The following is a 27,565-nucleotide window of genomic DNA, read 5'->3' on the forward strand; positions in this document are numbered from 1 at the left end:
TTATATGTCTGCTAAATGTCAAAATAATTTGAAATTCATAAGCAACAATTGCACTCAAGAGTCCAAAACATCACACAGTTGTTGACTACCACAAAAAGGTTTTTAAGAATAAAGATTTTGCTTCACCAGTCCAAGATTCCTCTTTGAATTAAATTGAGTACGATTTACATACTTTTAGTAAGTAGGCATGTTCATGTCTTTATGGCTCTTCAAGGGATTTCAATGTTGTCTAATTTGTCTAAAAAGTACACGGGTGAGAAACCTGAAACCAGAATACACTCCTCACTGTGCAGCCGACAGGTGGGTTGAGCAATGTGTTGTGTTCCAACCTGAGAGTGCTACAGAGATTCTGTCCTAAGATAAGGGTTTGAAAGTGAAGTCAATGCCTTCCTTTGAGGTTAGTGATTTTCGTTGATTGAGAGATTGTAAACCCACCAATGTGCACATACACACTGATGTTCGATCAGTGCATGGAGTCATGCAGCGACAGATAAAGAGGAAGTTGACGCCGTGCCAGTTTGTTGTTGCTCAGGCTTTTTGCAGTATTTTTAGGACAAAACACAAATTGTATTTAAATCCAATTTTCAAGACTGTTCACTTGCTGTTCAAGGGCGCAATGCATTACCTTTCCTCACTTGTGCAGTGTGTACCTGTGAGGCCGCGCAAAGAAACATAGAAGAAGGAAGTAAACGCAGCATAGGAACATGCAGGTGGTCCTGTCAATGTGATAATAGAGGTTTCAGTGGGTTTTTGCGATCCAAAATATCTGTGCACCCTGAGGCCTATTTTCATGAGTTGTAACAGAGCCCCACTCAGTGAGAAACAGAGTGAGCTTGTGGTGAAAAAGTGAGTGAGATGAGCTGGTGAAGAATTTGACAAGTTTCTATATTGTGCAAGAGCAAACATCCTGATGCGGCTGGCAGCTTTATCTGCATCTGATACAAGTGAACACCTAAAGATATAGGAAACAGCGAGATAGGTTACTTAAGGTTTCAAGTAGTGAAGAAATCTGATGAAGATTGCAGCCGCATGAATTTGTATTTTTCATACGATTTGAAAAAATGAGATTCAGATTTGACAATTAAACAGACATGAGAGAAAACATTCGTATATAGAAATCCAATAAGTTGAGCAGAGGAACACACAGAAGTGAGCCACCTTTGTGTTTTTACAGAAAGAACAACTCACAGACAAAACTTGTATCATTATCATTTAATATTTCACTGGTAGTGTTGACACAGTTGTCCTCAGTATTTTATTGCACGACTCCTTTACGCAAATATAAAAAAGACCGTTAAATTCACTTGTTCTAACTTACTCCACTTCAATATAAAGTGAATGGTTAAATAATTTCGGTTCTCCTCAGAAATCCAAGTCTATACATTTATTTTGCACAGGGTTGACACGTGAAATGTGATCCCGCGGGAAAACGATGGGTAAAGTTTGAGTGTAGAACTCTTCGTAGATGGAGAATGTAGTTGAGCAGTTGAGGCACACACCAGTGCCGGTCACTCACAGGCCAGTTTGCCATCGAACGACGACAGGGTGATGGCAAAGGCCTGCAGGGCACACACAGGGAAACTGTAGTCCATGGAGAAGACGTCCTCGGCCACACGGCCAAACTGCATCACAATGTAATCGTCTGGGAGAGATAGTAGAGGGAAGAGAGAGAGGAGAAGGAGAACAAAGACAGCAGTTCATCATCTGGTTGTTCCGAGGAGAGAGAGAGAGAGAGAGCGTAGAAGTCAGTCTCATCGCTTACCGTTGTCAGGGTGGATGATCTGGAAGTTTTTCACTGAGGCCTGGGTGACGCGCCCATGGAAGTTGAGCACGTACGACTGAGTCTCCTCTTTCCAGCTCGGGGATTTGTTCACCATCGTGACCAGTTTGTCCGTGTTGCCGTTCGAGTGGCAGCCCAGTAGAGTTTCGAGCTCCTGAGAACAAAAAAAAGATCTATATCAAACTTTCATCACAGGTATTTAAAAGTTTAGTGTCTTTTTTAAAATGATCGTACATTCTTTGGACAGACGGACACTCGTTCATCATTTCCCAGCATGCCGGGGATGACCACTGTCATTTTCCTTGGACCCTTGAAACCCAGCACATTCGTCTCCTGGAACGTGATAAACAAAGTGTGTTAAACTATTTTGGATATGACATTGGGACCTAACCATGGGATGTACATTTGGACTCACATAGCAAATTGCTGCCAGCTCTTGCCGCACTGATTCACTCTCTTTAATAAAAGGCTTTTTCTCTGGGTTTTCTCCTCCGTCATAGACTGTGAACTTTGTACCCAGGACATTGGACCTGTAGACAGATTGATCTTATTAGTTCTTGTGGGCTTGGGGTTAGGGTTCGGGTTAAAGATACATGATGCTGGGGGGAAAGCTGGAAACGTCTCTACTTTGCCGAAAATTAAAGATAAGAAGCTGTGGGTTGTATTTATTTCTTGGCCAATCATTGCTGCCCATATGAGCCTTTCATAGACATATCAGTATCTGTGTTTGTATGATGTCTGATATGAAAACCTTTACATTACAGAATAAGCAAAGCATGTAAAGATGTTCTGAATTCAAATTTTAAATTGGGTTGTGTTTGTGTTTTCTTTTCAGTCATAATTATTTATGATAAAGTAAGATCTATAAAATAATAAACCTCAATTAGATTTATTTTTTAAAAGAGGCAGATAATCAATGCCAAATTTAGCATCGGCCAAACTCTCGGTGTTGGATTTTCTTTTACATAATATAATAACACCTAAAGTCTTAATATAAAAATTTCCAAAATCTTAATATCTTCATTCTTTACATATGCTTTACTTCAGCATGAATTTCATACCAGAATGAAACGTTTTGTGTATGATGAGGAATTGTGGTTCCAAATGTTAAAATTGAAAAGTTAGGGCTCAGGGTCTTGGTTGTGTTTACTCAGATACAAGGGGAACAGAACCTTTAGGCTTGTTGAGGGTGTATTTTTAATTCTGTCACAGATGCCACAAAGGGAGGCCATGTAATCTTTATTCCGCTTTGTCAAAATAGTGTTTGAGATTGAACCAGGAACAAATCAGCATCGCAAACTGATTATTTTCACATGGTAGAAATAAAATGATCATACCTTAGTTTTCCTATGTAGCAGTTTGTGTCTCTGGACAGATTTGTTGGATCCGTGGAAATGAGGTAGTTGGATGTTTTACACTTCTTCCGTTTTCTACCCGCCATTAGAAAAACCTTGGAGGTGGCAGCAGAGGGAAAAAGAAATTGTGCAAAAAGAAGAAGGGAAGTTTGATAGAGAAATGAAAGGAAGCTCATATTATCAGAGCTCAGATCTACATGCTCAATGATTTGGTTCGGATTGTGTGAGCGCACTAACCCTCTTTCCATCCTCCTTCTCCATGTGGAGGTAGTACGTCGGGAAAATGTTCTTCTCCATACCTCTCCTGTCCCTGGTGACCCTGCACTGGATGGTTACGTCTCTGGGAGCAGGACGCAAAGCAAACTTCTCCAGATCCTCCACTGACATTGGAGAGGTGGACTGAAATGACAAAAAGTAACAATGACCTCACAAAACATCCACAATATAATACTTCCAAAAAATTCTCCCAAACAACGACTCACTCTTTCATTCGATTCGCTGCCTGAAGATGAGCTACCCCTGTAGTTGGAGTTCAGCGACGCCAGACTCGGCGTAGTTTTCTCCGTTTCCTTTGTCTTTTTTTCCTTTTTCTCCTTTTTCTCCTTTTTCTCCCATTTCTCCTTTTTCTCCTTTTTCTCCTTTTCCTGGACTTCGTCGTCTCTCCTCTCGTCACTTATTTGGCACCTGGCTGTGGAGTTCAAACATGCAGTGATGTTCTTTACCACGACTTTACTGTTCAGTTGATCATAAGAACAATGGGGCCGCACTCACATGTGTCCAGTTGTTTTTTCCTCTTGGACGACTGAGGGACCGGCCTGTTTGACCTGTCGTCCTCTTCATCGTCACTTTCATCACATTTCTTCTTCTTCGGCTTTGCCTCCTCCACCACGGGCTCTGCCTCTTGAGTCGAGGCCTCCTGCAAATGTGTCTCTGCAAAAGACAGTTGATCTTAATGCAGAGCCTTCAATGAGTGAAAATAAGTGTTTCCTCTTTAAGAACCTTGACATTGTTGATATCTTAATGATAAATTCACAAACACTGATGTTACTTTTTGGTTCTTTGCTCGTCTTGTTTGTCTTCTGCGAGTCTTCAGATTCTTTCACTTTGTCCTTCGTCTTTGTTTTTCTCTCTTTTTTCTCCATGTCTTTGTCCTTTTCTTTCTCCTTCGCATCGTTCGGTTCCACCTCTGAAAATAGCAATAATTTACAGATCAATCATTGAGTAATTAATGTAAATTCCAGACCGTCTAAGCGCCAAAGTTAACACGTACCTGTAGTTCGTTTTGCTTTTTCTTTTTTGACATCTTTTTTCTTTGTCTTTTTCCCCACCGCCTGGGCGTCGCTCTCCACCTCACACTTCGCCTCAGGTTCTGTGTCGGTTTCCAAGTTAATTTCTTGCGGAGTAGCCGTCATCTCTGAAGGCGTTTCCTCTAAAGTCTCACTGGCTGTCAAGTTGCATTCACCCAACGTGATCACATCCATTGGGTTATCATGGCTGTGCTCAACTTGATCTCCAGGATAAAAAGAAAGAAAGAAAAAGCACTTTAATATTAATAAAGAAAGTGAATATTACTGAGCGGTAATTTATAAAAAATGCCTGATATGGATATGCTAGATAGAATAATAAATTATTCTAATACCAACCATTCAGGGAAGCGCTGCTCAGGGATTGGCTGATCAACAGAGGGGTTTCATCAGATTTGGAGGCTTTGAGCTTCAGGTTCTTTTTGCGAGTGTCCCAGTTGGCGGTCACCATTTGGGAGTCCGCCCTCTTCTTTTGCTGCTTTTTGATCAGAAGGGTTCGCTGTTGCGGAATGAAGATTAGATTTAATTCGAACTCTTGTCTCCACACGAGGATACATTTTATTTTTCTCTGAACAAACTTTAATTTCAGAAAAGACAATGTACAGATAAACTGCAAGTGAGTGCTCTTTCCTCTTTAAGGGCACATTTCAGTGCAGTTTTTCTCATACTTGTTTAAAGTGTCGGGTATAACCTCTAGAAACATTCATTGCATTTGAAGATACTGCCAAGGCCTATCAGTCCCCACATTTAAATTCACTAGATCTGGAGTAATTTTTTGTTGTATATGCACACACTCATATCAGTCTCTTAAACATGGCGGATTTCTTTCATCGAGATCTGTGTATTATGTCTGAGAAATATTGAATACGACTCTCTCACGATGCAAAAGAAAGGGGGGAAATAATTCCTGGATCCACCCCTGATCCAGATCCACACCATAATTTAAAGGTATTTTCCTGACCACTTCCTTCCACCCAGTTTCACAGTTATCTGACCAGGAGCTGTTGCAATAAACTGACATAATGACAACATTACTTCCTTGACGAAGGTGATAACATATATTGAGGTGATTTCTACAATATCAAATAGCTAATTTAACTTTACTCCACAACTTTAAAATAAACAACTGGTGTAAGGTATTATTACGGCACTCTAAAGGATATAAGCCAGTAGCTGGCATACGGAGGAGTATAGTAGCTCTACACAGCAGGTGGTTCCGACACAAGCAGCCATGATGTCATGGGACTAAATGAAGCTCTATGTATTTGCAAAGCTCTGCCTCTATTTAAACTCCTTCAAACTGCTCCAACTCCAGCCTTTGCTCCACTATGAACTATAATTATCATGTCACATATGTTAATGATACAGAGAAACTATACAGAATCAACTTTATTTGAGCTAAAGTTATTTAAAATGCATTAGAAATATGGCACCGATTTGAAATACTCAAAAACACACATGCTGAAATTTATTTCAGATTAATTCATACAGTTTTATCAAGCTAGTATCAAGCCAGTCAAAATTAAATAAAAACAATAAGCAAGACATTTATATATATTGTATTTTCTGTAAGGACTTCGCACAATCGGTTGTAGGCTACATTTGTTTGCTCAGCTCAGCTGTAAAGTCTGTGTATAAATGTGTTGCTTGTTCTCCTTTTACATCTGATCTAATAATGATTAATCTCATTAATGGAAAAACACCATGTTCATAAATTCAATTCAGTGGCAGGAAACTTCAGCATGCGCTATTATATGTAAACGACGTCAGAGTGTCTTGTTTTTTTACCTGGTTCTCCAGCTTCTGTTGTCGTATATCTGGCTCCTCCATGTCTGAGCAAAGATAATCAGGGTTATCAATAAGCAATCAGGAAAAAAAATATATATAATATAACAACAGACTTAACCCAGAACCAAAGGTCAGTGTCTATAAGAAAGAAAAGCACGCAGAGTAATTAATTGGCAGCAGTGTGACAGTGGCAGCCTGCTCCATCTGACACTCTGCTCACCTGCATGTGGCAGAAGGCAAAGTGGATTAAAAGGGGATAAAGTTCTTAAACTGCAGCGCACAGCTCAGTCGGTCGTCTCAGCCTCCCTGTGGCGGCAGTGCGGAGATGCTGAGGCCTCGGTGCGTTCAGATGAAACGCTCTGTGTTTCTGTCCCCTGACGCTCTGTCGGCAGCCAGTTTGCAACCAAACACGGGCTCTGCAGTGGCAGCACATTTCTGCAAAGCTCCACAGAGTCGTCCAGTGTGTGTCAGTGGTCACACAACACGTCAACCAGAGAAGCCTTTCAAATCTCCAACAGCTCCGTTGGCTAATACCAGGGCACTCAAACGGCTTCATCTCGTCGCTATGGATACAGCGACCATCTGCTGTCATGACAACCATTTTTTCAAGTAGACTGAAGACCTATTAACTGTCATCGTTGGATAGTCTTTTTGCGTAAGAACAGATTCATAAACTGATTTTCATATAATTGTGTCATTACCTCTTATCATTGAAATGAATAGAAGATATGTGTTTTATTTCAGTTTTCTTACTTATTATTCTATATGTATTACATCATACTTCTGTTCACTGTTTGCTATCTTTGTACACTTCAATAAAGATGTTAAGAAAAGATTTTAACACCTGTACTTACCCCACTATCTCATTTTAGAATAAAAACTATTTCTCATGTTCCTAATAATACTTCACAGCTTGTACTTTTATACTGCTTTAATGCTTTCTTTACCTTACATACAACTGATACTACTGATTATTGACAACTGTGTGACGTCTTGTTGCTTTAGTAGCCATGTTTTTACTTGTTTGTACTTTTATTCCTGAAAATATCAATAAAGGTTTAGTCTTTCAATGGGTTAAATGTTTTTCTGAGGTTTCCTTGAAGATTGTCCACAGAAAGACACCGTTTATATGATTAATGATTATTTACTAATGTATGTTATTATATGATCTGGAAGAATTGCATATTTATACCTGTTCATTCATGTAAATCAGGAAACCGTTTGTATCATTGAGTTGATTTGGGTTGGGTTGATTTGATTCGATATGAAATAAAGCAAAAAGTAAACAGCTTGTAATAAATTGCATATTTTTACATGAATACTGTAGACTGTATTTTTTACTTGTATTTATCCTCTTGCATCAACATGTATCTTTATTTTCTTTTTGTGTATTTTAAAAATTATTTTTATTTTCAGTTTTGAACTCGCTTTTGTACATTATTTATGTTGTTAACTATCTGCTCTCGTGAAAAATAAAGATTTAGAAGGAAACAAAATAACACAGTCCATGGCTAGCGTTGCTAGGATACAGGTCAAACCGGAAATGGCTCGGCTTAACTGACATTTATTTGCTCGATGAGAGTGTGTACATACTTTAAACAATTTTACGCTGTAGACAGTTGGTCGCTTTATCTTTTTTAAGTATAAAACTATATTTCGACATGTGTGTTTATTTATGAGAGAACTACTCTTTTTTTACTGCGTTTTTAGAGAGACAACAAACTCTAATCGTGGCAGCGGCAGCTCGTAGAGGCACTTTCGGTGGCACCAGAAGCTGCCACTGAATTGTAAAGGCAGCTGCAGCGATTTCAGGGCAACTCCCGCTGTGTGTGACTTATGCTCTGGGATTCATTGGTAGTTTATGAATGTTTATCAGCTTGTTACTGTTCTGTGCACCAAGAATAATTGATATGTATTGTATTGTGAAACATGCTCGTTTATGTGGCTGATTTATTTGTCATATTTGTACGAATTCTGCTGAAATTCTGTTGATCCTTTCCTATGTTTTGTGTCATTGAACTGAGCTTGAAATCCCACTGCTGCCTTCACATCTGTTTTCTTCTGTTCTTCTTTCAGTGCTTGAATGTGCTGTATTTAATTCGGCCAGAAAATATGAATACATTTATTCAGCCTAGAGAGAATACATGTAAATGCAGAGTGTGCCTGGTCTTACCGTTTGAACTTTGTAACTTTGTGGTATTTCCATCTACTTTGGTACAGTTGAAGTCAATCAATTGCTACATGAGCAGTGGCATCTCTGTGCATCATTACTATCATGGACTTATTCACCATCTCATGTAGAATTTCAGGCAAGGGTACAAATGTAAATCTTTCTTTTGGTTTATCACAGTTTACTCAGGCACAGTATCAGTTCCAGTGTAACTGATACTGGGAATACAGTCTTTGGGTTTGATCTAATAAACTTTCATAAACCAGTATATAACTCATTGAAAAAAATCCCAGCCAGCTGTACTTGATCTCAGAAAGTTGGGTAACAAAGGATGCGGCCTTTAAACAGTGTGGCAACAAAGGAAGCTGCCTCCAAACATTGTGGCATCAAAGACAGCTTGTCAGTGGCAGTTTCTATTGCCACCGGAAGAGCCAGTATGAGCTACTGCTGCCACGATTTGAGGTTTATCACGGAATCCCGCTGCAGAAAATATGGACGTGACAATAAAGGTAAACATTTGCCATATTCTTCGTTTGCTGGATTCAACTATTTTCTAAGTATTGCCTTGAAAAGATTCACATATAAAATGAGTGATATTCAATTTTCTAGGTCCCACCGCCTCTCAAAGCCAAAGTGATGCTATGGTGAGTATCTGCAGGGGAGATGTTTATTTGGGTTGTTTGCCATGACAACGTGTTGTGTAACAATGACTCCACTTCCCGATGTCCTCAGGACGGATGCAAGCTTCCAGGACATGGAGGAGATCGACAGCACGCAGTCTGTTCCTGATCTCGAAAGGTTTACTTCCCCCGCCAGGAAAAACACATTATTTCGGACTTTATTTGTTATTTGACACATTTCTTCTCCCTCTCAGAGTTGTAGGCAGTGTGTTTGGAGTTGACCTCGCTGAACCCAAGAGAGCAGTTATGCTGGAGCTGTACGTGCAGACTGTGATCTTTTGCAGAAAGTTCATCTTCAACAAGGAGCAAACTTCTGCTCTGTTGTCCATCATCAAGTCCATCCATGAGGCTAACATCGGTAATAAAGTTAGATAATTACCAGTGCCCTGTGGTAGTGGAGATGGTGGAATAAACTGTTGTCTATATGGAGATTTAATACACTTTCAGGTCTATCAATTAAAAGTGTTTAATTTGATAGATTTTATTGAGCAGCTGCATGAGATGAGAAAATGAGCAAAGTGATGAAGGAACATCAGTGATTTCTGCCCGTTAGTTGGGTCACACATTGTCTAACTTTAGGTCGTGCATTGCCAACACTTTGAGTACAAAAACAATCTATTTTGGTGGCGGTGAGCACTTCTGTTCATCTTATCTCTTCCTGTCCTTGGGCTTGAAGTGAAGTGCTGGGGCTCGTGTCATGCAAAAGATTGTAAAGAATACCTTATCAGATGGAGAGAAAAAAAACATTTACCATTTAAGACAAGGAATAAGAAAGAAATTATTAACATTTAGAATTTCTAATACACTGGAGGCTGAGTTCAGGTCTCCGACTTCAACCTCTGGATAAATATTAGGTATATTTGTTCTGGTAATTCATGGAAATGTTCTTTTGAACTTTTTTATGTTTGAAACTCCTTTCTTACAGAAACGCCACACAACAACATGGAGCAGTGTTTCGATTACTGCAAGGAGCTTCTGCTCTGTCACTCTGTCAGGGTGAGTAAATTACAAATCTTCTCCACAATCTTACACTCATTTGAACAGCCACAGATTTCCATGATTGTAAAGTTACTGCTTTCCATCTTCACATCTCTGTCTTTGCACACTTCCAGCGACCCCCCTTTAGTATCAACCTCTTCAGCCCTAAGGAGGCCGACTTTATCCTGAACTACATCTACAACAGCTACATGAAACACTTCAAACTCTACAAATATATCTTCACTCGACAGGCAAGATACCAAATATTTGTTATTCAACACACATTGTTTACAACAACTTGTGTTGGAATCATGTTGTTTTTCCCCTCAGATTAAACTGGATTTGTCAATGACTTACGCTGATATCCCTGATGTGGATTCTTCTGCTGGAGGTAAGGATGCTAGTTTTTGTACAATCAAAGTTCTCAAAATAATATTGACATTATGACATATATACTTTACTTCAGCTGCAAGTTTTTTTAAACAGAGAATAAAATATTCGGGACTTTCGAAGGTCTTGTGACCAGATATACTAACTCTTTAATATGTTCTTTTTGTTTTAAAAAATGTGATAGAAGGAGCAGAAGATGCACTGATGACAGAGGATTCCACTGACACACGGGACACATCCCTCACAGCGGAAGAGAAAAGCTTCTTCGGTAGGTTTACAAATGATAGCAGGACTGAGTGCAAATGTGCAGCAATAACCTTTTCACAGTTAAATGCACCTCAAACTGTGTTTTATAACTGCTTCCTTTCCTCACACTCAGGTCACACATCGGACCTGAAGGCAAATGTAGAGACAGAAGTCAGAGATCAGATGCTGCTTGTGTCAGGACAACTTGACCAGAGAATGAATGAACTTGCAGATCAGAACAAAACGTTAGATTCTTCGCAGCCCAACCACAAGGCCAAAAAATGACACATGATAAAAGTAACAGCCTGCCGAACGAGATAATTCTGACTGTAATTTGTTTTATTCTCAATAAAACCCTTTATCTTCTTTTACAGTACAACATATTTTTGCATTTGTACAATAAATGTACATTTCTCAGGCAGGAATTTGCAGGTGAAGTTTCACTAAGCACACTGGGAAATGAAATAAGTAGGGAATGGTGTTTAAGGAGGGAAAAAACTTCACAGTTAGTTTAAGTGGGTTCCCTATTGAGGAATGACCGCATGCGTTATGGGTAAATGAGGCTCTACCAAAAAAACACTTCAGATACTGTACTTGAATGTTTCACACATGTCCACATAACACTGGAATATCTGTAAATCAGTTTCAATATGTTAATATAATCATCTACTTAATATTTAACCACAGTGCTTTTAGTCCATCTCAGCCACACAGTGCTTAAAAATGCATCCTGTCAGGTAAAACTCTAAATATACATATATTTTGTACCTACAGCTTATAATATGTGACGGGTTTTATCTAGTGATTGCCAACACTATGACCTGAAGAAGAGGTTCAGACAGCCACACACTTAGATCAAAAGGCAGATGAAGAGTATTAGGGTGTGCATGCTAATCAATTCAAACCCATTGTGCGCATTAAGGCAAACAAATGTCCCGGTCCCTGAATTTCTCATCATAAAATTAAACATGGTAAACTAGAGTAAGTAAAAAAGACACAAAAAAAACAGACGCCACAGGACATGCAAACGGTTGAATACAAATCAAGTTGGTTAGGAATCACGTTGACCTTTTCAAGTTTCAAAGTCCTCCAGGCCCAGCAGCATGATCTTAGCTGTGTTCTGAAAGAGGGCGGCTCTGTTCTGCTGCTCCCCTTTCTTCACCCAGTGGCCGTAGATACGGAAGGCGCAGCCATCGATGAGTTTGCGCACGCCGCGGAGGGAGTAAGGATCTCTGGCCAGCACCTCCCGGGTCAATGGGCGAGCTTTGCGGTAGCGGCTGTACATCCTGATGCAAGCCAGCACGCTGACTATCAACACCTGAGGAGGAAGGAAAAGAAAACCGATAAGAAAGTCGAGCATTGCCTGTTTCTGCCTCTCATCATATTGCTTTACGGACATTTGTCTTTCAAGGCTTTTTGTTTAAAATAATCAAAATGTACTAGTCAGGTGAGCACTGAGACTCACCCGAAACGTCTTTCTGGGGCTGAAGTGTCGCACGTCCTCCTTCTGGTACAGTCTAAAGAAGGGATGAGCTAATGCTTGTTCAGCAGTGAGACGGACAGCTGGGTCCACCACCAGCAGCCTGGATATCTGAGTGTCACAAGCAAAAATAAACTGATTATACTAATACAGATATTATAATATACCGTGTTTTAGCACAGAAATACCAGCAGCATTTGAACATTAGGACTTATGTAGCGTAAGGTAATTAATGAGATATTAAAGGCCACTGCTTGGAATAAATGGATATATTTATTCAAGCTTCTGCAGTCGGCCATCATTATCCGCTTACCAGATCTTTCACTGTGTCCGACCTGTCGTCCCATTCTGGGGAGCTGAACTGGTAGCGACCCTCCATGATCATCCTCAGCATCAGCATCTGTTTGCGATGCCAGAACGGCGGTGAGCCGGCCAGTAAAGTGAACAGGATGACGCCACAGGCCCAGCTTACCAACACACACAAGTGAGCAGGAATGAGATCACACCCAGCGTCATGCATCGTAATTGTACAGAGATTGATGTTGCGTCATTGACCAAAGAAAAGACTCACAGATCCACCTCCTGGCCGTAGCCCGGGTGCATTTCATCCATGGAACATTTGAGTATTTCAGGGGCCAAATAACCAGGCGTCCCACAAAGCTCTAATTAGAAGAAAAGTCAACAAAATAGGATTTTCAACCTCTGTCAGTAAGAAATAACAACTATATGATTCACTCAACTGACGATATAAATGTTCTCACAGTGATCTACAGTCACACAATATCACCTCGGAGTTTCTCTCCAGGCTGTAGCTGCACTGAGAAACCAAAGTCGGACAGCTTGATGTGTCCCTGATCGTCCAGGAGAATGTTCTCAGGTTTCAGGTCCCGATGGACGATGTGGAGGGAGTGGAGGTACTGCACCGCTTCCAGCAGAGCTCGCACCATACTCCTACAGTCGAGCAAAAAGAAAACCCCATTCATCAAACTGTAAAATACTCAGTGGGAAAGACAGTAAAGTAAAAATCACTACATTGCTACAAAAACAACATAATAAAACACAGAACTGTGTCAAAACCATGACAAATTCACTTAGCTGACGAAGTGTGTTGATGTTGGAGCTCACCTGGTTTCCTTCTCGCTCAGAGTAACTTTTTCTGTGAGGTAGTCAAACAGCTCTCCTCGCCTCATGCTGAAAAGGAAAACAAGGATCTTATCTGAGAGTGATTTCATGAAAGTTAAAATCTATATTTTAAGGAGGATCAGAAACAAGGACACTTTTGCTATTTGATTTCATACTCACAGGTCAAACACCAGAAATATGAAGGTTGTGGACTCATAGGAATCGATGAGAGTAACTAAAGGGAACCAGAGACACATAGAATAGTTTAAACACCATCAAACACTCAGGAGAAGAGCCTGTTAAGTGTGCTGCAGTCCGAAAGAGCAGAATTCCAACATACTGATGGACGAGTGTCCCTTCACCATGTCGAGGACTTGGATCTCTTTCAGGGTGGAGCTTTTCACCTCCTCCAGCTGCTGGGCCGTCATCTTCTCCGCCGTGATCTCAATGATCTTCACCGCCAGCTCCTGAGTCGTGTGTCTGTGCACACACCTGCGCACCACGCTGCTCACACCCCTGAGTCACCATTCCACATAGAACACATAGGTTACAGGTTTGATTTGTATTCATCCAATTCTCTTAATTAAAAACAAAAACATCACAAAACTGCAACTTGTTTTCTCTTTCTCTGAGTGTCACAGAAAAACTGATCCCCAGCAGGCTTGTCTACTGAAGAGCTCTATTTTCTGGTCTTTCCGAAATGTAATTATACAGCTGCAGCCAATTCTGCCGCCACATCACTCACACCCCAGATCACATCAGTCCTGGTCTAAAGTCCTTACACTGGTTGCCTGTCAGCTTCCATGTCGATTGTAAGATGATTTTACTCGTTTTAAAGCACTTTGTGTTCGTGCAACAAAGTGTATGAACCAGTACGGCCTCTCAGGTCTACTGTTACTGACCAAGTTAGCTGCTCCAAAGTGTAAGAGAAGAACCTAGGGTGAGGAACACTCAAGAGGACCTGAGGGCAGCTGGAAGTGTTGAAATGTTTATCAGTATTTGTTATTATTTTTAGCTCAGCTGTTGATTAAGTGTGGTTTTTGGACATGATCATTTGAAATGTTATTCTATTACATCTGTCTGTTGATATTAACAAGATGTGTTTTTTTTATCCTACTTAATTGACTTGTATGTATTGTGTGTATTGTCCACTTTTGAAATCCGTTTAATGGAACCTTCTTAGTGGTTTGGTCTGTTCTCTGCTCATCACTTTGAATCTGCACTCACTGGTATGGGAGTTGCTTCACACATGGAAGTTTGATGGATTTGATGGACTCACCTGCCAATCACTTCTTTGGGGTCGTACTTCTGGTAAAACTCCTTCGCTCCCACCCAGTCTGGTAACTCATCTCCAACCAGTATGTCTTTAGTCATGGTGACAGCTTATGAATCTAAAACAACAACAACTACACACTGTCAGTCACGTGTCTTTGATGTGTAGCAGGAACTACCGAGCTCCCTCATGTTTCGGGTGATATGAACTTTGGCAGGACACTGTTGTGATTTGCTTTATGAACTAAACATGCATCCACAAACAACACACGTTCCCTTGGTCCATCGTGACCGGGAGCTAGCGCAGCGTCTGTAGCTTGTAACAGCAGCGGGTTCACTGACCCGACCGGAAGCTACTCACCGTGTGCAAGCTAAAACGACCAGAAGAGGAAGATGCCGGATAAGAGATCAGATCACAAGCGCCATTTCCGTTCTGGGCCACTATCGTGAAGCCATGACTGTGAATCAGCGGCGCCCGGACCACAGTTTGCCGCCTTCGGTGCTAGTGTCACTTAGCTAGCGCCTGTTTACATTCTGCTCACTCGACACAGCTCGTTGGTGCAGGATGCTGCAGTACTGCCCCCCTGAGGCCGGAGGGGCGGTTGCAGGATGATGATTTATTTGTTTGTTTTGTATTTCTCACGACGTTAAAAGGTTATTTAACATGCCGCCAAATTCACAGCATCACACTATACAAATCGTGACTCTCACTTTATCAATTTATATTATTTCTTGATGTGTAAAAAAGAAATACGGAAGTTCATTGTCATCACTTCCTGTAGCTTCCCCAGCTACATTCTCCATCGTCCCTTGAGCAGGTTTGTACCGATGAATTAGGTCAGAAAACGATGTGTACTTTCTCGTGCATGTAGAGTTTACTCACAGAGTATCTTAGACACACGGGGGTGGTCACTGAATAAAAATACCCACCACTATTTATCAGATACGCTGGACAAAGAGCGACGCTTAGTCAGGAAGATCCCGGATAATCATCCGCTTAGCATTAGCATAGCTGGCGTTAGCAAGATTGCTAGTGCTCCGTAAATCGTAGCAGAAAAGCCAAAATAAATGTTTTGGTTGCTTTTCAGTCCGGGATAAACACGATGACCTTCCGCATACCCCCTTAGCATCACGTGTTTTCATATAAACACCAGACGATCAGTGTTTTCAGCCGGTTAATCTGTGGTCCTTGTAGCATGAGACTGTAGCCCTTTGCTAGCTGTCAACTAATGAATGAGTTCTCCATAGTGCTCCGCTGTACCAGCACAACGATCACACGTCGTGTTTGATCTCTTGCAGGGGAAGGAACTATGTCAGGTGTTGGGGGAGGAAAACGTCCCTCAGGGGGGGACAGCCCCCCTTGCCCACCTGAGAAGAAAAGCAAGAAGGAGGAGAAGACCACCACCACACTCATCGAGCCCATTCGAATAGCTGGGGTCTCTTCCACGGTCAGTCATATTCAATGTTTACTCCCTCAGGTCACACTGTCTTCCGTGTACTTCTGCTTCCACCAAGATGCTTTGCATACTTGCCCCTGGTTTAATTTTATGGTAAGCAATGTTCAGCATCTCTGACGTTTATTCTTGTTGTCTGTATTTGTTTCTTGCAGGAGGAAATGGACATGAAGGTGATCCAGTTCAAGAATAAAAAACTCTGTGAGCGACTGGAGCAGAGACAGACCATGGAGGACGAGCTACGAGAGAAAATTGAGAAGCTGGAGAAGAGACAAGCCACCGATGACACCACCCTGCTGATTGTCAACCGCTACTGGTCACAGGTGCTGTCTGCACTCAAGATTACACTGTTATAACACTATTAATCCCTCTCTGATGAGTTGTATACTAGTATTGTGCAGCACGAGTAAACATGTTCCATTACCCATTACTACCATTGTCAAATTAGCCCATTAGAAGGATTTTGCTCTGTGCAAAGTCAGTTTGTGGAAGTGCCACTGTCAGTGCAATGACAATTAAAAGACCTTCTAAATGCAGGACTAATTTTTTAGAATATGCTCATAATAAGGATTTCTCAAGAGAATACAGCAATCTTTCAACCCTTGTGTTTATAATTTGCAGTTGGAAGAGAATGTGCATGTTCTACGCAAACGTATCAAGCCGGATGCTCCAGTGGCGTCTACCCCGGCCCCGCCCTCTGCCCCTCTCCCTGATCCCACACCAATGGAGGAAGATGGCATCAATCTGGCTTCACCAACCTCAGCAGTTCCTCCACCTCCCCTTCCAGAAGTCCAGAATGAGGGCGAGCAGGCAGACAAACAGCAGGAAGAGGGTCCAGAAGAGCGTCAGCAGGAGAAGCAGCCTCCTCTTCCACCTGGGGGGTCAGACGAGTTGATGACAACAACAGAGCCGTCAAAGAACTCAACAAAAGGTAAGATAGAAAGTCTAAATTGCTGAGTGCTTTGATGAACTTCTATAATTTGTCCACATAATCTGTGATCTATCTATTTTATACATATTTTACATTATTAAGTTCTGTCCATGTATACACAGAGGATGTCATTGATCCAGCATTTTTCTTAGCAGGTCGTCATGTAATATTTGATATTAACAGACCGCATTGTTTTGTTTTTTTTGATTTATCAACATTTTAGTTTGATAGACCGTGATTGGCCGTGATTGAGTTTTGTTATATATGTAATCCTGCTTGTGCACAATTTTATTTTTGTTGGAAATGCGATGAAAATATGTGATGGAAATATCCAGCCTCTGCAGAAACACCTGAATCGTCTTCCTGGGGGGGAGGGGGGTGTCTGGGGTGTGTGACATCCTTAAAAATGCTCAGCCCTCAGACTGTTTTTTCCTGTAAATGTCTGTTAAGGGGATATACTGGTACAGATGAGGCCTTTGATTGTGTTTACTGTAGGGTTCGGTGTAATTAAGTTTTTATGGTGGAGACTCTCTCACTGGTGCTTAAGTTGAAGGTTGTCCATCCCGAACGCCCTTGGGTTGCTAGTCACAAAGTGCAAGGCCCAATTGGAAAGCCTGGTGTGTCCTCTGGAGTAGAGCTTCACTGATAATTTGGATGGGAGGGGCGTTTTTTAAAGCAGAGCTATAATCCCTAAAAAGCATCCAGATGTATCCTCATGTATTTTCCAGGTGTATCTTTAAAGAAATCAACTGTTATGGCTTCCTTGTATGTCTTGGCTCAATCTTCTGGCAAACAGCCTGTCAAATTTCCGGCTATTATAAAGCAAGGCTAACCTCACCGTAGCTGTATTTGTCTGATCCATCCATTGAGGTTTCCAATGAAGTTTCCAGGTTTTCATTATGCAGGCACAACTCTTTCCTTTTTCCTGGATACAAATTAAGGTTTAGTGACATTGATATTAACTGCTGTACTGATTTTAACCAAACCTCCCTTTATTTTCAGATGCCTCACCACCTCCTCCTCCACTAGGTGATAATGCCAAGGGTTTCCTGACCACGCTGGAGCACAGCAGCGAGGAAGAGCTCACCCTGCACCTCCAGGACCGCATGCAGTTCAGCAAGGAAGCGATTGCCTGCCTGGTCTGTGTCTTCGACAGGCTGCACAGTCGAATTGACAGTATGTGCAAGCAAGTCCAAGCTTCAGGTAACTGTTGCATTCTCTGAATAGATTTTTTCATTTATATTAAGCCAGTGTCAGACATTTTCCATCCTGCATGAGGAATAACTAATTACTTGCTGCTATTTGACTTAAATATGTCATAATGTAGTTGTTGTACGCTAATGTGTACAAGGTTTTCTTAACACCCATTCGCTCAGTTCTAAATGGAAATTGCTAACTTTATCTTTTTTTGCAGCATGTGAGGACAGTAGCCAGTCTGACATCATCAATGCTAGCCACACTCTGCTGGATGAGAACAGTCGACTGAGAGACCTGGCCACTCTCCTGCAGGGTCGTCACCACAAGATGTCTATGGAGGTACGATGTCCTCAGCATTGTTTGTGTCACTGTGTGTGGTGAATGCCAAATCTGTGGGTGTGAGTGTGTGACTCGGAGAAAGGATAGAGACTGTAGATTCATTTTAAGGTTGTATGTACATGGCCCCTGACTTTCTGCTATGCCTTTGTGTCTTGCAGTACAATGAGTTGGTGGACAAGGTGACCAGCTCCGAGACCAAGGTGTCTGAGATGGAGACGACAGTGGAGGACCTGCAGTGGGACATTGAGAAACTCCGCAACAGGGAACAAAAGCTCAACAAACACCTGGCAGAGGCCATGGAACAGGTGCAGTTATGGGATCTCTTGTCTGCTAAGTGTGAATCTTTGTGTCTGTGACCTTCTTTTGTCGGTTCTCTCTCTCGCATTTATGAGCTGACACTGATAAAGTCCTAACCATCAAAGCGGTCCAAGCCGGCAGCTCTTACGGATGCACATCCTGTTTTGGATGCATGCATTGATGCAATTGTACTGTTTGCATTTTTTATCTGAACATGAAAATAAGTCCAGAATATTTTCGTAGGATTTGTGTAGTTGTGCTGTGTGTTTTTGTTCTTCCGTCCTGCTTTCTTTTAAATTTTTCCTGATGTGTTCTGCTGTTTGTCTGCAGCTGAAGTCTGGATACAGCAGCACTGGTAGCTCAGGCGGGCTTCCTGGAGGTCAGATTACACTGAATATTCAGAAGGTGAGCATTCATGTTTTTTTGCACATCATTAAGTTCATATCTCAAACGCAAAGTATGGTTTTTGTGCCATGCAAATTTCTCCGATAACACATTGTCCTTGTTTCTCATCTTAGTTTGAGAGTCTCAATGCAGAGTTGGAGCACAACCAGGAGTTAGCAAACAGCCGCATGGCAGAGTTGGAGAAACTGCAGGCGGAGCTCCAGGAGGCTGTAAGAGAGAGCGAGAAGCTCAAGGTAAAGAAAGTGTGTAGATTGTAGGAAAAAACAGCTGAACCACACCAGTCACTAAAGAACCACATTTACCTGATACAAGTATTCTTCAGAAGTGAGAAACCTCACAATTTTATATTGTGATTTATATGATAAAAGCAGAGCTGTGGACTCAAGACACTGAGGCACAAGACCAATTCGGAAACAGTGTTTTTAATACAACTTTGTGTTTTTCAACTTTGGTGCAAATAGATACATAATTGGGATGAAATATGATTGTGTGTTAAAAAGATTATTTTTGGGGAAGATTTCCTTTTGCTTTGAATGTCATAGTGTGTTAGTGTAGCGTGTTTCCATTGTTCAACCTTAATCATCATCTTAATCCACTTACTGTTTTTGCAGATTGATTTGCGCAACATTCCAGAAGAGGTTGTGAAGGAGACTATAGAGTATAAATGTCTGCAGTCTCAGTTCTCCGTGCTGTACAATGAGTCGCTCGGGGTGAAAACCCAGCTGGATGAAGCCCGGGCGCTCCTGCTCACCGCGAAGAACGCCCACCTCCGACAGATCGAGCACATGGAGGTAACACAGAAAATAGATAACTGCTGACTTTACATTTCCTAGTATAGATTTTCAACTTTTACGTGTGTATTAATGGTGTTACTAGGCAACATGATCTGCAATGTCTTGTTGTTTTCAACTGTTCAGAGTGATGAGCTGTCCCTTCAAAAGAAGCTGCGGACTGAGGTGATCCAGCTGGAGGATACCTTGGCCCAGGTGCGCAAAGAGTATGAGATGCTGCGCATTGAGTTCGAGCAGAACCTGGCAGCCAACGAGCAAGCAGGTACTTTTGAACTTCAAGACTCAGTTACTTAATCAATCAAACTCTTATTTTTTATTTAAAGGGAGAAGAGGAAGACTTTTGTTAGTATGTGTTAAATGTACCATCTGTTAGTATTGTGGGAACAGTGCATACTTTTATATTTATCATGAAGTCTATCATGTGCATCATTGCATCATTTACAGCTCTGTATAATATTGAATGACTCATAACCAGACCTCATGTTGACTGTGTGTGTGTCTGTGTGTGTCTGTGCACTTTTGATCCTTTGCTGCTCTCAGGTCCAATCAACAGGGAGATGCGACACTTAATCAGCAGCCTTCAGAACCACAACCTCCAGTTGAAAGGGGACGTGCAGCGTTATAAGAGGAAGTTGCGGGAAACACAGATGGAGATCAATAAGGTAGATAATGTGATTCACAGTCTGGTCAAACAGTTTCAGTGTTTCGATGTGAATCAGCGGGATGTAAAAAGCTAAATCGAAACCTTGGTAGTGATACGTTTCCTCCAACTATTGTAATTCTTCATCATTGTCAAGTGAATAATGGCAATTGTGCTTCGTCGACAGTTGCGTTGTCAGAGCGGCGACACGGCGGTTCTGATTCTCGAGGAGACAACGAGTGACGGCGTCGACGTGAAGAAAGAGGACGATGAGGACCATGAGGAGGAGGAGGAGGAGAGGAGGAAGGAGCTCGAGCGACAGCGGGCCAGGGAGAGGGAGAGGGAGGCTGAGCGAGAACGAGAGCGGGAGCGTGAGAGAGAGAGACAGCGCAGCGACGAGCTGAAGAGAAAAGACTCAGACACACTGAAGATGCTCAGAATAGAACTCAAGTACATCCCCCTTCTATTTAACAACCCATTTGTGTTTCCAGTAATCGTCTTAGTCACACTTTGGTATACAAAAGTTTTGCATGATTAAATATTTGAGGAAAAATGATTATATTAATCGTTAAAAATACAAAATAAGCACTTAGTGCTTATAAGCACTATAGTTAGCAGGTGTTGAATGGGATCCTGGGCTCAGAAACACTAAATGAATCCCATTGATGTGATTGCTTATGTTAATGTATTACCTTTTTCTTTTTCTAACTCATCAGAAAAGCCCAAGAGTCCCAGAAAGAGATGAAGCTCTTGTTGGATATGTACAAGTCAGCTCCCAAGGAGCAGAGGGACAAAGTGCAGCTCATGGCAGCTGAACGCAAATCTAAAGCTGAGGTTTGTTCTTTGGCATCTTCTGTGTCTCTGTTCTATTTTCTCTTTGTTAGCCGGTAACCACAAAACACTTTACCCTTCCCTCTCCTGAACCATCCAGGTGGATGAGCTGAGGATGAGGGTACGAGAGCTGGAGGAGAGGGAAAGGAAGGAAAGCAAGAAGCTGGCCGATGAAGATGCCCTCAGGAAGATCCGGGTAGCAGAAGAGACCATTGAGCATCTGCAGAAGAAACTTGCCGCAACTAAGCAGGTAGCTATTTGTTCTGTTCTCTCAAACGAGCTGAGAGGCTGAACTGATCACATTTAAACCTCTTTCTAAACAAAAACTAGTGAGAAATTAGTCATTACTAATCAGACCTCTTTAGAAATCTGCTCAAGATTTGACTTGCACAATCCATCTGTGCAGAGAATGAGTGTAGTGTAGTGAGTCAAGCATTTGCCTAAGAAAGGGGTTTCCTGACCTTAGAAGACTAAAGAAGAACCGAATCTGAAGCTGTGGGCCTGTCATTTAAATCTTCACAGCTGGTTAACTTCATGCTAATCTCTTGTCAATGTCTGTTTTTGCTCTTAGTAATGTGTTAATGCAAATCTTTTGAAACCTTGTTTTGTATGGCATAATGAAGGCAGAGAATTCAATTAAAGAACCATCTATCTATTCAAGCATAGTAACCTGATTTTAAAAGAAGATGGTATTGTATAGACTATAACACACGGCCCCTACACACCATATGCTAGACTAATTTTCATAAGAATGTCTGCTTTCCTTCCAAGTTTCATTTTTCATCAACATGGTTGTGCTGTTATGTGTTCAACTTCTGGCACAGAAAAAACTTTAAGTGATTATTGCTGGCTTTATGGTAAACAGTCTAAGATATTACATATACAGCTTTAAAGATCATCTCAGTATTGTTGTTCCTTCCTTTAGCTAGTGAGATTATAGTCGCTATGAAAAATGTCTGTCGAGTGAATCTACACTGATACACTGATTTACTACAAGACAGAAGGAGGGAGTTGCTATGAATTGATCATGTTGACATTTAAGGGGGGAAATGTGTTACTCGATAACTATAAAAATGTTGTATGAGCTACTCTGACACATTCTAACTAGGACTGTGTTAAAATCCTGTCAGGTCCGAGCTCACTTGCTTGGCTGTGTCTTGATGCTCTCAGAGGGAATTTCATTAGTAAATCACAAAACTCAGGGACAGACTCCTGAGACTCTGAGATACGAAACATAAAACCATTATCTGACCAGGGTCAAATGTTGGTCAAGTAGTGTCATTGAGATGTCTAAACCTTGTTTATGTAGATGGTGGACACTCCCATGCTGGATAATGTAATACTCTTGTCTTGATAATGATCATCCAGCTGTTTCCCCTGGTGCCACCTTGAAAATGACCTGTCTTACGAGTTCTATTACTTAATATGAATCCATTTATCTTCACCCATGTCACCCAGTCTTTATCATTTACTCGTTTGGTTTAGTTTCCTCCGTGTGTGAACTCTTCTGCAAAGAAAATGACTGTTCATTAGCACATAAATGTAATACACTCGAAAGGTAGGCAATTACATAATAATGTAGTAGGAGTCAGATTTTATTTATAACTCGTTTAACTGTAGTTCCACGCCATTTTACGAGCAGAAAGTAGACAGCTGTTGAGACCTGACAGCCTGAAGCTGCTCATGCTTGGCAGGTCTCACAGAAAAGAGTTGATGGAACGAGAGACACAGTCTGAACTGATCATGATTAATTCAGCTTTTTACTTTTGCCTCCTGATCAGGGATTGGGTTTTATCTAATCCCAGCTTCCTGAATTCACCTTTGCAGGATGACCAATTTTCCCAAACTACCCAATAAACAACCAACCTGTGAGATCATGTGACTTTAAGTTTATGGGCCCCGGTTGGCTTGTTAGTGTGCAGTGAAACAGTCCAGTGAAGGTGTAAAACATTTAAATATGTCAGGTTATATGACGGTGTCGCATTCAAATTTAACAACTCTGCACATCTGCTACTCATCTTGTATCAAAAATGCAGCTTAGATTTAACACAGTTTTTGATTTGATCATATTCTTTGTTTTTGCCAATTATACGTTTTTTTTATTTTTTATGTGGAATCAGGTAAGAATTGTAGATGTTAGCAGTTCTTTTTAAAATCTATAAACATGAAGTTAATTGAGTGCATTTTTTGGTTTCATATACATGGTTTGTTTTAGTTGTTTTTAGTCGTGATTACAGAACATTATGTGAGAAAATGTTTAGCTCATTTGGAGACTCGCACTGTACTTGATATGAACGTCTACCATTGGTGGAGAAACCAGGCCCCATTTGTTCAGAGCCAGATACGGCCTCATCTGTTCACTGATACCTGTGCGTCTCTCGAGGAGGAGGAAGCCCTGCTGAGTGAGATGGACGTCACGGGCCAGGCCTTTGAGGACATGCAGGAGCAGAACAGCCGACTGCTGCAGCAGCTAAGGGAGAAGGACGATGCCAATTTCAAGCTGATGAGCGAGCGAATCAAATCGAACCAGATCTACAAGCTGCTGAAAGAGGAGAAAGAGGAGCTGGCGGACCAAGTCCTCAGATTCAAAACCCAGGTGAAGTGCAACTGCAGATTGGAGGCTCTCCCACAGTGTCGAGGAACTGAAATATTAACTTGCTGCTGCCTCTTGTCAGGTGGACGCTCAGCTGCTGGTTGTGCAGAAGCTAGAAGAGAAAGAGGGCGTCCTCCAGTGCACGCTGGCCGCTCTGGAAAAAGAGCTGGCTGTCCGGACGCAAGGACTCGAGCTCAACAAGAGGAAGGTGAGGAGAGAGATGCCGCTCATCATGCTTTTGGCTCTTACTCTGATTAGATTGCTGCCAGATGTCTGTGGTCCTAAATGTAAACATTAAAACACTGTAGGAGGATCTTGGTGATTGCACGTTCGTAAAACTATACTCGTTTCATTTGATTCTCTTGTATTTAGGTGCTTGTTAAGAGTTCTGACATCCGTGGTTGCCTGGGGTTTCTAGCACAAAACGTAGTAACGAGCTAAACTGTTAGCAATTAAACCCAGTGTCTGTCCTCATTCCCACACTGCCATGTGGTATAAGTGCCTACTCCCGTGACGTGTTTCTGGTCATCGCCAACATTGGCCAGGCTCTTGAATTATTATTTTTCCCACATTTAATCTTATTTTTAAAAGTAGAAACAACCTCCGCACTAAATTGAAAACATGACCGAAAAGACCCAAAAGCAGCTGTTCACTTGAACTGAAGCCAGCGGTGATGGAGCTCTACAAACGCATCGTGTGCTGTGGAAAATGGTTGTCAGAGCCGGAAAATGAACACAATGTGTAGTAAATATGAAAATTACAAAATCAGCAGTGTTGATGTTGAAGTTAGCACACAGCAGAATATCTACGAATGAAGCACAGGGAACAGATTCAGAATATCAAGTTGTTCACCGAGCTTGCTGAAGCCCCAGCACATTGCAGCTCAGGAATTTCACCATTAGATTAGATTTCTTTTTTGGTATTATTATTGAGTGTGTCCGGTTCCTTCCCTGCTGCAGGCGGTGGAGGCTGCCCAACTGGCAGAAGACCTGAAGGTGCAGCTGGAACACACGCAGGCCAAGCTGAAGGAGATCCATGTCTCTGTGGCAGAGAACCGCACGGCCCGGGAGAGGGAGAGCAGCAACCTGAAGCGAGCACAGGTATGTTGTAGTTCGGGAATGGAGGGGATATCACTCCCTACATTATGTCCAAGTTACTTGTGGAGTTCCGATGGGAGGAACACAAAAGGCTGCAGCTCTCATGACTCTTCCCCCGTCCGTGTCCTCCAGGAGGATCTGTCCCGGCTGAGGCGGAAGCTGGAGAAGCAGAAGAAGGTGGAGGTTTACTCTGACGCTGATGAGATCCTGCAGGAGGAGATCAACCAGTACAAGGTGAGAAGGAGAGACATTTGTTTTAAATAAACCTCTAGTTGGTGACAAGGGAGTTACAAAAAACACCAACACCTCCCTGGCACAATCCGACGCAGACAGAAATACAGCCTGGCGCAAATGTAATGTGGTAATACTGCAAATACTAAAGCTTTGTGATTTGTTCGATTGGCTGGCAGTGGCAGTTTCTCATTTGTGAGTATGAGCCAGAAAGTGAGCTCAAACCACTGTAAATGTTACGGCCACTCTGTGCATTTGGGGATACAAAGACTTGTTACACCCTCAAGTATTAGCCGCATTACCACAGAACAAGTGGAGGTAATAACGCTGCCGACAAGTCCGTATTTGGCCCATAAACTAGGTGTTTATGTGTCTCCAGGCCAAGCTGCGCTGCCCCTGCTGCAACACCCGAGACAAGGAGACGGTGCTCACCAAGTGTTTCCACGTCTTCTGCTACGAATGTCTGAAGATGCGTTACGACACCCGGCAGAGGAAGTGCCCCAAGTGCAACTGTGCCTTCGGAGCCAACGACTTTCACCGCATCTACATTACCTAATATCACGTGGAGACGGAGAGGAACAGCAGAGAGAGAAAGAAAAAAAACAACCAAAGGAGAGAAGAGAATAGAGACACAAGAACTGACGATTTATTCAAAGATGGGAGACGTTTTTTTAGGAGGGGGTGGGTGGGTGGGGGTGGGGGGGTGATTGAGATGAGTTTGTTTCCCTGTTTTAATCTCTCTTTGGAAAGACTTTTACTGCGTCATTACCAGTCGCTGATTCATGTGGTGACCAAACAGTGACACATCTTACTGAGAATTGTGCTCTAGCTAATAAACACAGTTGTTTGTGCAAACCGTGATGTTCTTACATGTCGAGCTGTTTTTCCCGTCTTTGCCGTTCTCGCCAAGTTAAACATCCTCTCCTCTAACGGACTGAGCCGACTTTTTAACCATTTCATTTTTTTTTTGTATGTATAGAGAGAACGTGAACTTGCAGTGCCACAGGGTCGATCTTCCTGACGTGTTTCCGTGAACGGGGTTTTTTATCCTGCTGCTTTTGGAACTCCTGTAAAAGCAGTGGAGCAGAAAAACAAACTTCAACATTCAAAAGAAGCCATCCTCCACTGACTCCAGGGTTGCGTGTGTGAACCTAAATATGTTTCTGATGTATGACGTGCAACCGGCAGATTTGTCTTACTTCCTCAGCTAGGCTATAGTATTAACAATGCCCGAGAGACATCAGCTAGTTTGGCATCCAGACAGCACATACAGGAGTGTTTGGATCACCTTGGGCAAGGTCCTCTGTGTGTGTTCATCTCGTTGCCATGGTTCCTGCTGGAGAGTTTTGACACAACATCTGCAGCTTATAGTGCCTCATTACTGATGAAATCACTCCAGTGGAAAGTCAGCTCATATGGGTGTCCTTAGTGGGCTGTGCTGCTCCAGGTCCTCGCAGGCTGCTCCGCTGAAAGCTTCGCTACGACAGCAGAGTACAAAAACATCTGCTTAACAACATGCTTCTTACCTAATTGAGCAAACGCAAGCCCCTTCCCCTCCGCTCTGATGATGTGATCTATTTACTGGGAGGTTGGTTTCGCGTCTGTTTGACGTTAGCGCTTGTGGGAAAGGCGGTTCACACCGTGTAGCGCACATAAAAAAAAGTTCCAGGCTGCGGAGAAAAAGCAAGGGGGCATTTGGTAACGGTTATGGAAGAGTCGCTGCAGGATCTGGCTTATGTTGGCAAAGATAAGAATCGTTTTACTGTTAATAATTCATGAGCATTGGTTGTTTACTCGTATGAATGTGCATAATAACCTGTCTAAAATAAATGAGTAGTTTCCACTTTGTTGCAACTGATCATTTTTCTGTGTGCCACTCGTGCTGTGTAGTGACTGATGGTCTTTATTAGTGTATGAGACAATGCTGTGTGACAGAGGCCAACCTGATAGGGCTGCAGGCAGGCGTCCACTGCTCTCTTTTTTTTTATTGCATACTTGTGCTGCAGCAGCGGGGCTACACCCAGCCCCAGACATCAATAACACCACCATGCGTCACGGACACTCGCTATTCACACGTCAAGCTCCGAAAGCAGCGGCCCGGGGACCCCTGGGGGTCTGTGGCCCGCTGCCAGGGGGGTCTGTAGATTGTTTCCAGATTCCTCCATTAAGGGTAAAAGCACTATTTTGCGTTGAT

The 27,565-nt window shown here is 42.1% G+C and overlaps 4 protein-coding genes across 5 annotated transcripts; 2 read left to right on the plus strand and 2 right to left on the minus strand.

Moving 5' to 3' along the window:
• Window positions 1-1,508: 1,508 nt before the first annotated feature.
• On the minus strand, window positions 1,509-6,269 carry si:dkey-220f10.4 (tubby-related protein 3). Its single transcript, XM_061095444.1, has 12 exons — window positions 6,228-6,269; window positions 4,779-4,938; window positions 4,406-4,645; window positions 4,184-4,321; window positions 3,907-4,065; window positions 3,618-3,823; window positions 3,373-3,534; window positions 3,118-3,230; window positions 2,196-2,310; window positions 2,015-2,113; window positions 1,763-1,934; window positions 1,509-1,642 (listed from the first exon to the last, which is right to left on the minus strand). Exons 1-12 carry the CDS (start codon window positions 6,267-6,269, stop codon window positions 1,509-1,511), a joined length of 1,740 nt encoding a protein of 579 aa, XP_060951427.1.
• Window positions 6,270-8,888: 2,619 nt separating this feature from the next.
• cfap119 (cilia and flagella associated protein 119) lies at window positions 8,889-10,976 on the plus strand. The gene is made up of 8 exons (XM_061095452.1): window positions 8,889-8,906; window positions 9,007-9,041; window positions 9,130-9,195; window positions 9,272-9,435; window positions 10,003-10,073; window positions 10,190-10,306; window positions 10,386-10,446; window positions 10,825-10,976. Exons 1-8 carry the CDS (start codon window positions 8,889-8,891, stop codon window positions 10,974-10,976), a joined length of 684 nt encoding a protein of 227 aa, XP_060951435.1.
• Window positions 10,977-11,012: 36 nt separating this feature from the next.
• On the minus strand, window positions 11,013-15,117 carry phkg2 (phosphorylase kinase, gamma 2 (testis)). Its single transcript, XM_061094952.1, has 10 exons — window positions 14,927-15,117; window positions 14,573-14,684; window positions 13,634-13,809; window positions 13,474-13,528; window positions 13,297-13,362; window positions 12,959-13,122; window positions 12,743-12,833; window positions 12,485-12,638; window positions 12,157-12,282; window positions 11,013-12,009 (listed from the first exon to the last, which is right to left on the minus strand). The coding sequence occupies exons 2-10, from the start codon at window positions 14,665-14,667 to the stop codon at window positions 11,764-11,766; spliced, it is 1,173 nt and encodes a 390-aa protein (XP_060950935.1). The 5' UTR covers window positions 14,668-14,684; window positions 14,927-15,117; the 3' UTR covers window positions 11,013-11,763.
• Window positions 15,118-15,343: 226 nt separating this feature from the next.
• On the plus strand, window positions 15,344-26,046 carry LOC133027811 (E3 ubiquitin-protein ligase BRE1B-like). 2 transcript variants are annotated; one of them, XM_061094950.1, is made up of 20 exons: window positions 15,344-15,383; window positions 15,865-16,013; window positions 16,175-16,342; window positions 16,641-16,950; window positions 17,953-18,153; window positions 18,365-18,486; window positions 18,645-18,791; window positions 19,114-19,188; window positions 19,302-19,421; window positions 19,800-19,979; window positions 20,106-20,241; window positions 20,520-20,641; window positions 20,807-21,069; window positions 21,336-21,453; window positions 21,551-21,700; window positions 23,834-24,046; window positions 24,126-24,251; window positions 25,003-25,143; window positions 25,273-25,374; window positions 25,751-26,046. In XM_061094950.1, the coding sequence occupies exons 2-20, from the start codon at window positions 15,876-15,878 to the stop codon at window positions 25,925-25,927; spliced, it is 3,009 nt and encodes a 1,002-aa protein (XP_060950933.1). In that variant the 5' UTR covers window positions 15,344-15,383; window positions 15,865-15,875; the 3' UTR covers window positions 25,928-26,046. The 2 variants fall into 2 exon arrangements, with proteins under 2 accessions (XP_060950933.1, XP_060950934.1); XM_061094951.1 differs by having other exon boundaries at window positions 23,837-24,046.
• Window positions 26,047-27,565: the final 1,519 nt, after the last annotated feature.

This window comes from Limanda limanda, chromosome 21 (genome assembly GCF_963576545.1).
Source record: "Limanda limanda chromosome 21, fLimLim1.1, whole genome shotgun sequence".
NCBI classification, from domain to species: domain Eukaryota; kingdom Metazoa; phylum Chordata; class Actinopteri; order Pleuronectiformes; family Pleuronectidae; genus Limanda; species Limanda limanda.

What these genes read in the sequence shown, in the direction of transcription:
- si:dkey-220f10.4 (XM_061095444.1), bottom strand. Translation starts at nt 6,269, where the DNA reads ATGGAGGAGCCAGATATACGACAACAGAAGCTGGAGAACCAG. An exon ending in GACGAGCAAAGAACCAAAAA is followed by an intron (nt 4,066 to 4,183) that starts GTAACATCAGTG and finishes TGTCTTTTGCAG; the next exon opens with AGACACATTTGCAGGAGGCC. An exon ending in TGTCCGTCTGTCCAAAGAAT is followed by an intron (nt 1,935 to 2,014) that starts GTACGATCATTT and finishes TTTTGTTCTCAG; the next exon opens with GAGCTCGAAACTCTACTGGG.
- cfap119 (XM_061095452.1), top strand. An exon ending in AAAGCCAAAGTGATGCTATG is followed by an intron (nt 9,042 to 9,129) that starts GTGAGTATCTGC and finishes CGATGTCCTCAG; the next exon opens with GACGGATGCAAGCTTCCAGG. An exon ending in TGCTCTGTCACTCTGTCAGG is followed by an intron (nt 10,074 to 10,189) that starts GTGAGTAAATTA and finishes GCACACTTCCAG; the next exon opens with CGACCCCCCTTTAGTATCAA.
- phkg2 (XM_061094952.1), bottom strand. Translation starts at nt 14,667, where the DNA reads ATGACTAAAGACATACTGGTTGGAGATGAGTTACCAGACTGGGTGGGA. An exon ending in GCCTGGAGAGAAACTCCGAG is followed by an intron (nt 12,834 to 12,958) that starts GTGATATTGTGT and finishes TCTTCTAATTAG; the next exon opens with AGCTTTGTGGGACGCCTGGT. An exon ending in TACGGCCAGGAGGTGGATCT is followed by an intron (nt 12,639 to 12,742) that starts GTGAGTCTTTTC and finishes TGTGTTGGTAAG; the next exon opens with CTGGGCCTGTGGCGTCATCC.
- LOC133027811 (XM_061094950.1), top strand. Translation starts at nt 15,876, where the DNA reads ATGTCAGGTGTTGGGGGAGGAAAACGTCCCTCAGGGGGGGACAGCCCC. An exon ending in CAAGCAAGTCCAAGCTTCAG is followed by an intron (nt 18,154 to 18,364) that starts GTAACTGTTGCA and finishes CTTTTTTTGCAG; the next exon opens with CATGTGAGGACAGTAGCCAG. An exon ending in CACAGATGGAGATCAATAAG is followed by an intron (nt 20,642 to 20,806) that starts GTAGATAATGTG and finishes CTTCGTCGACAG; the next exon opens with TTGCGTTGTCAGAGCGGCGA.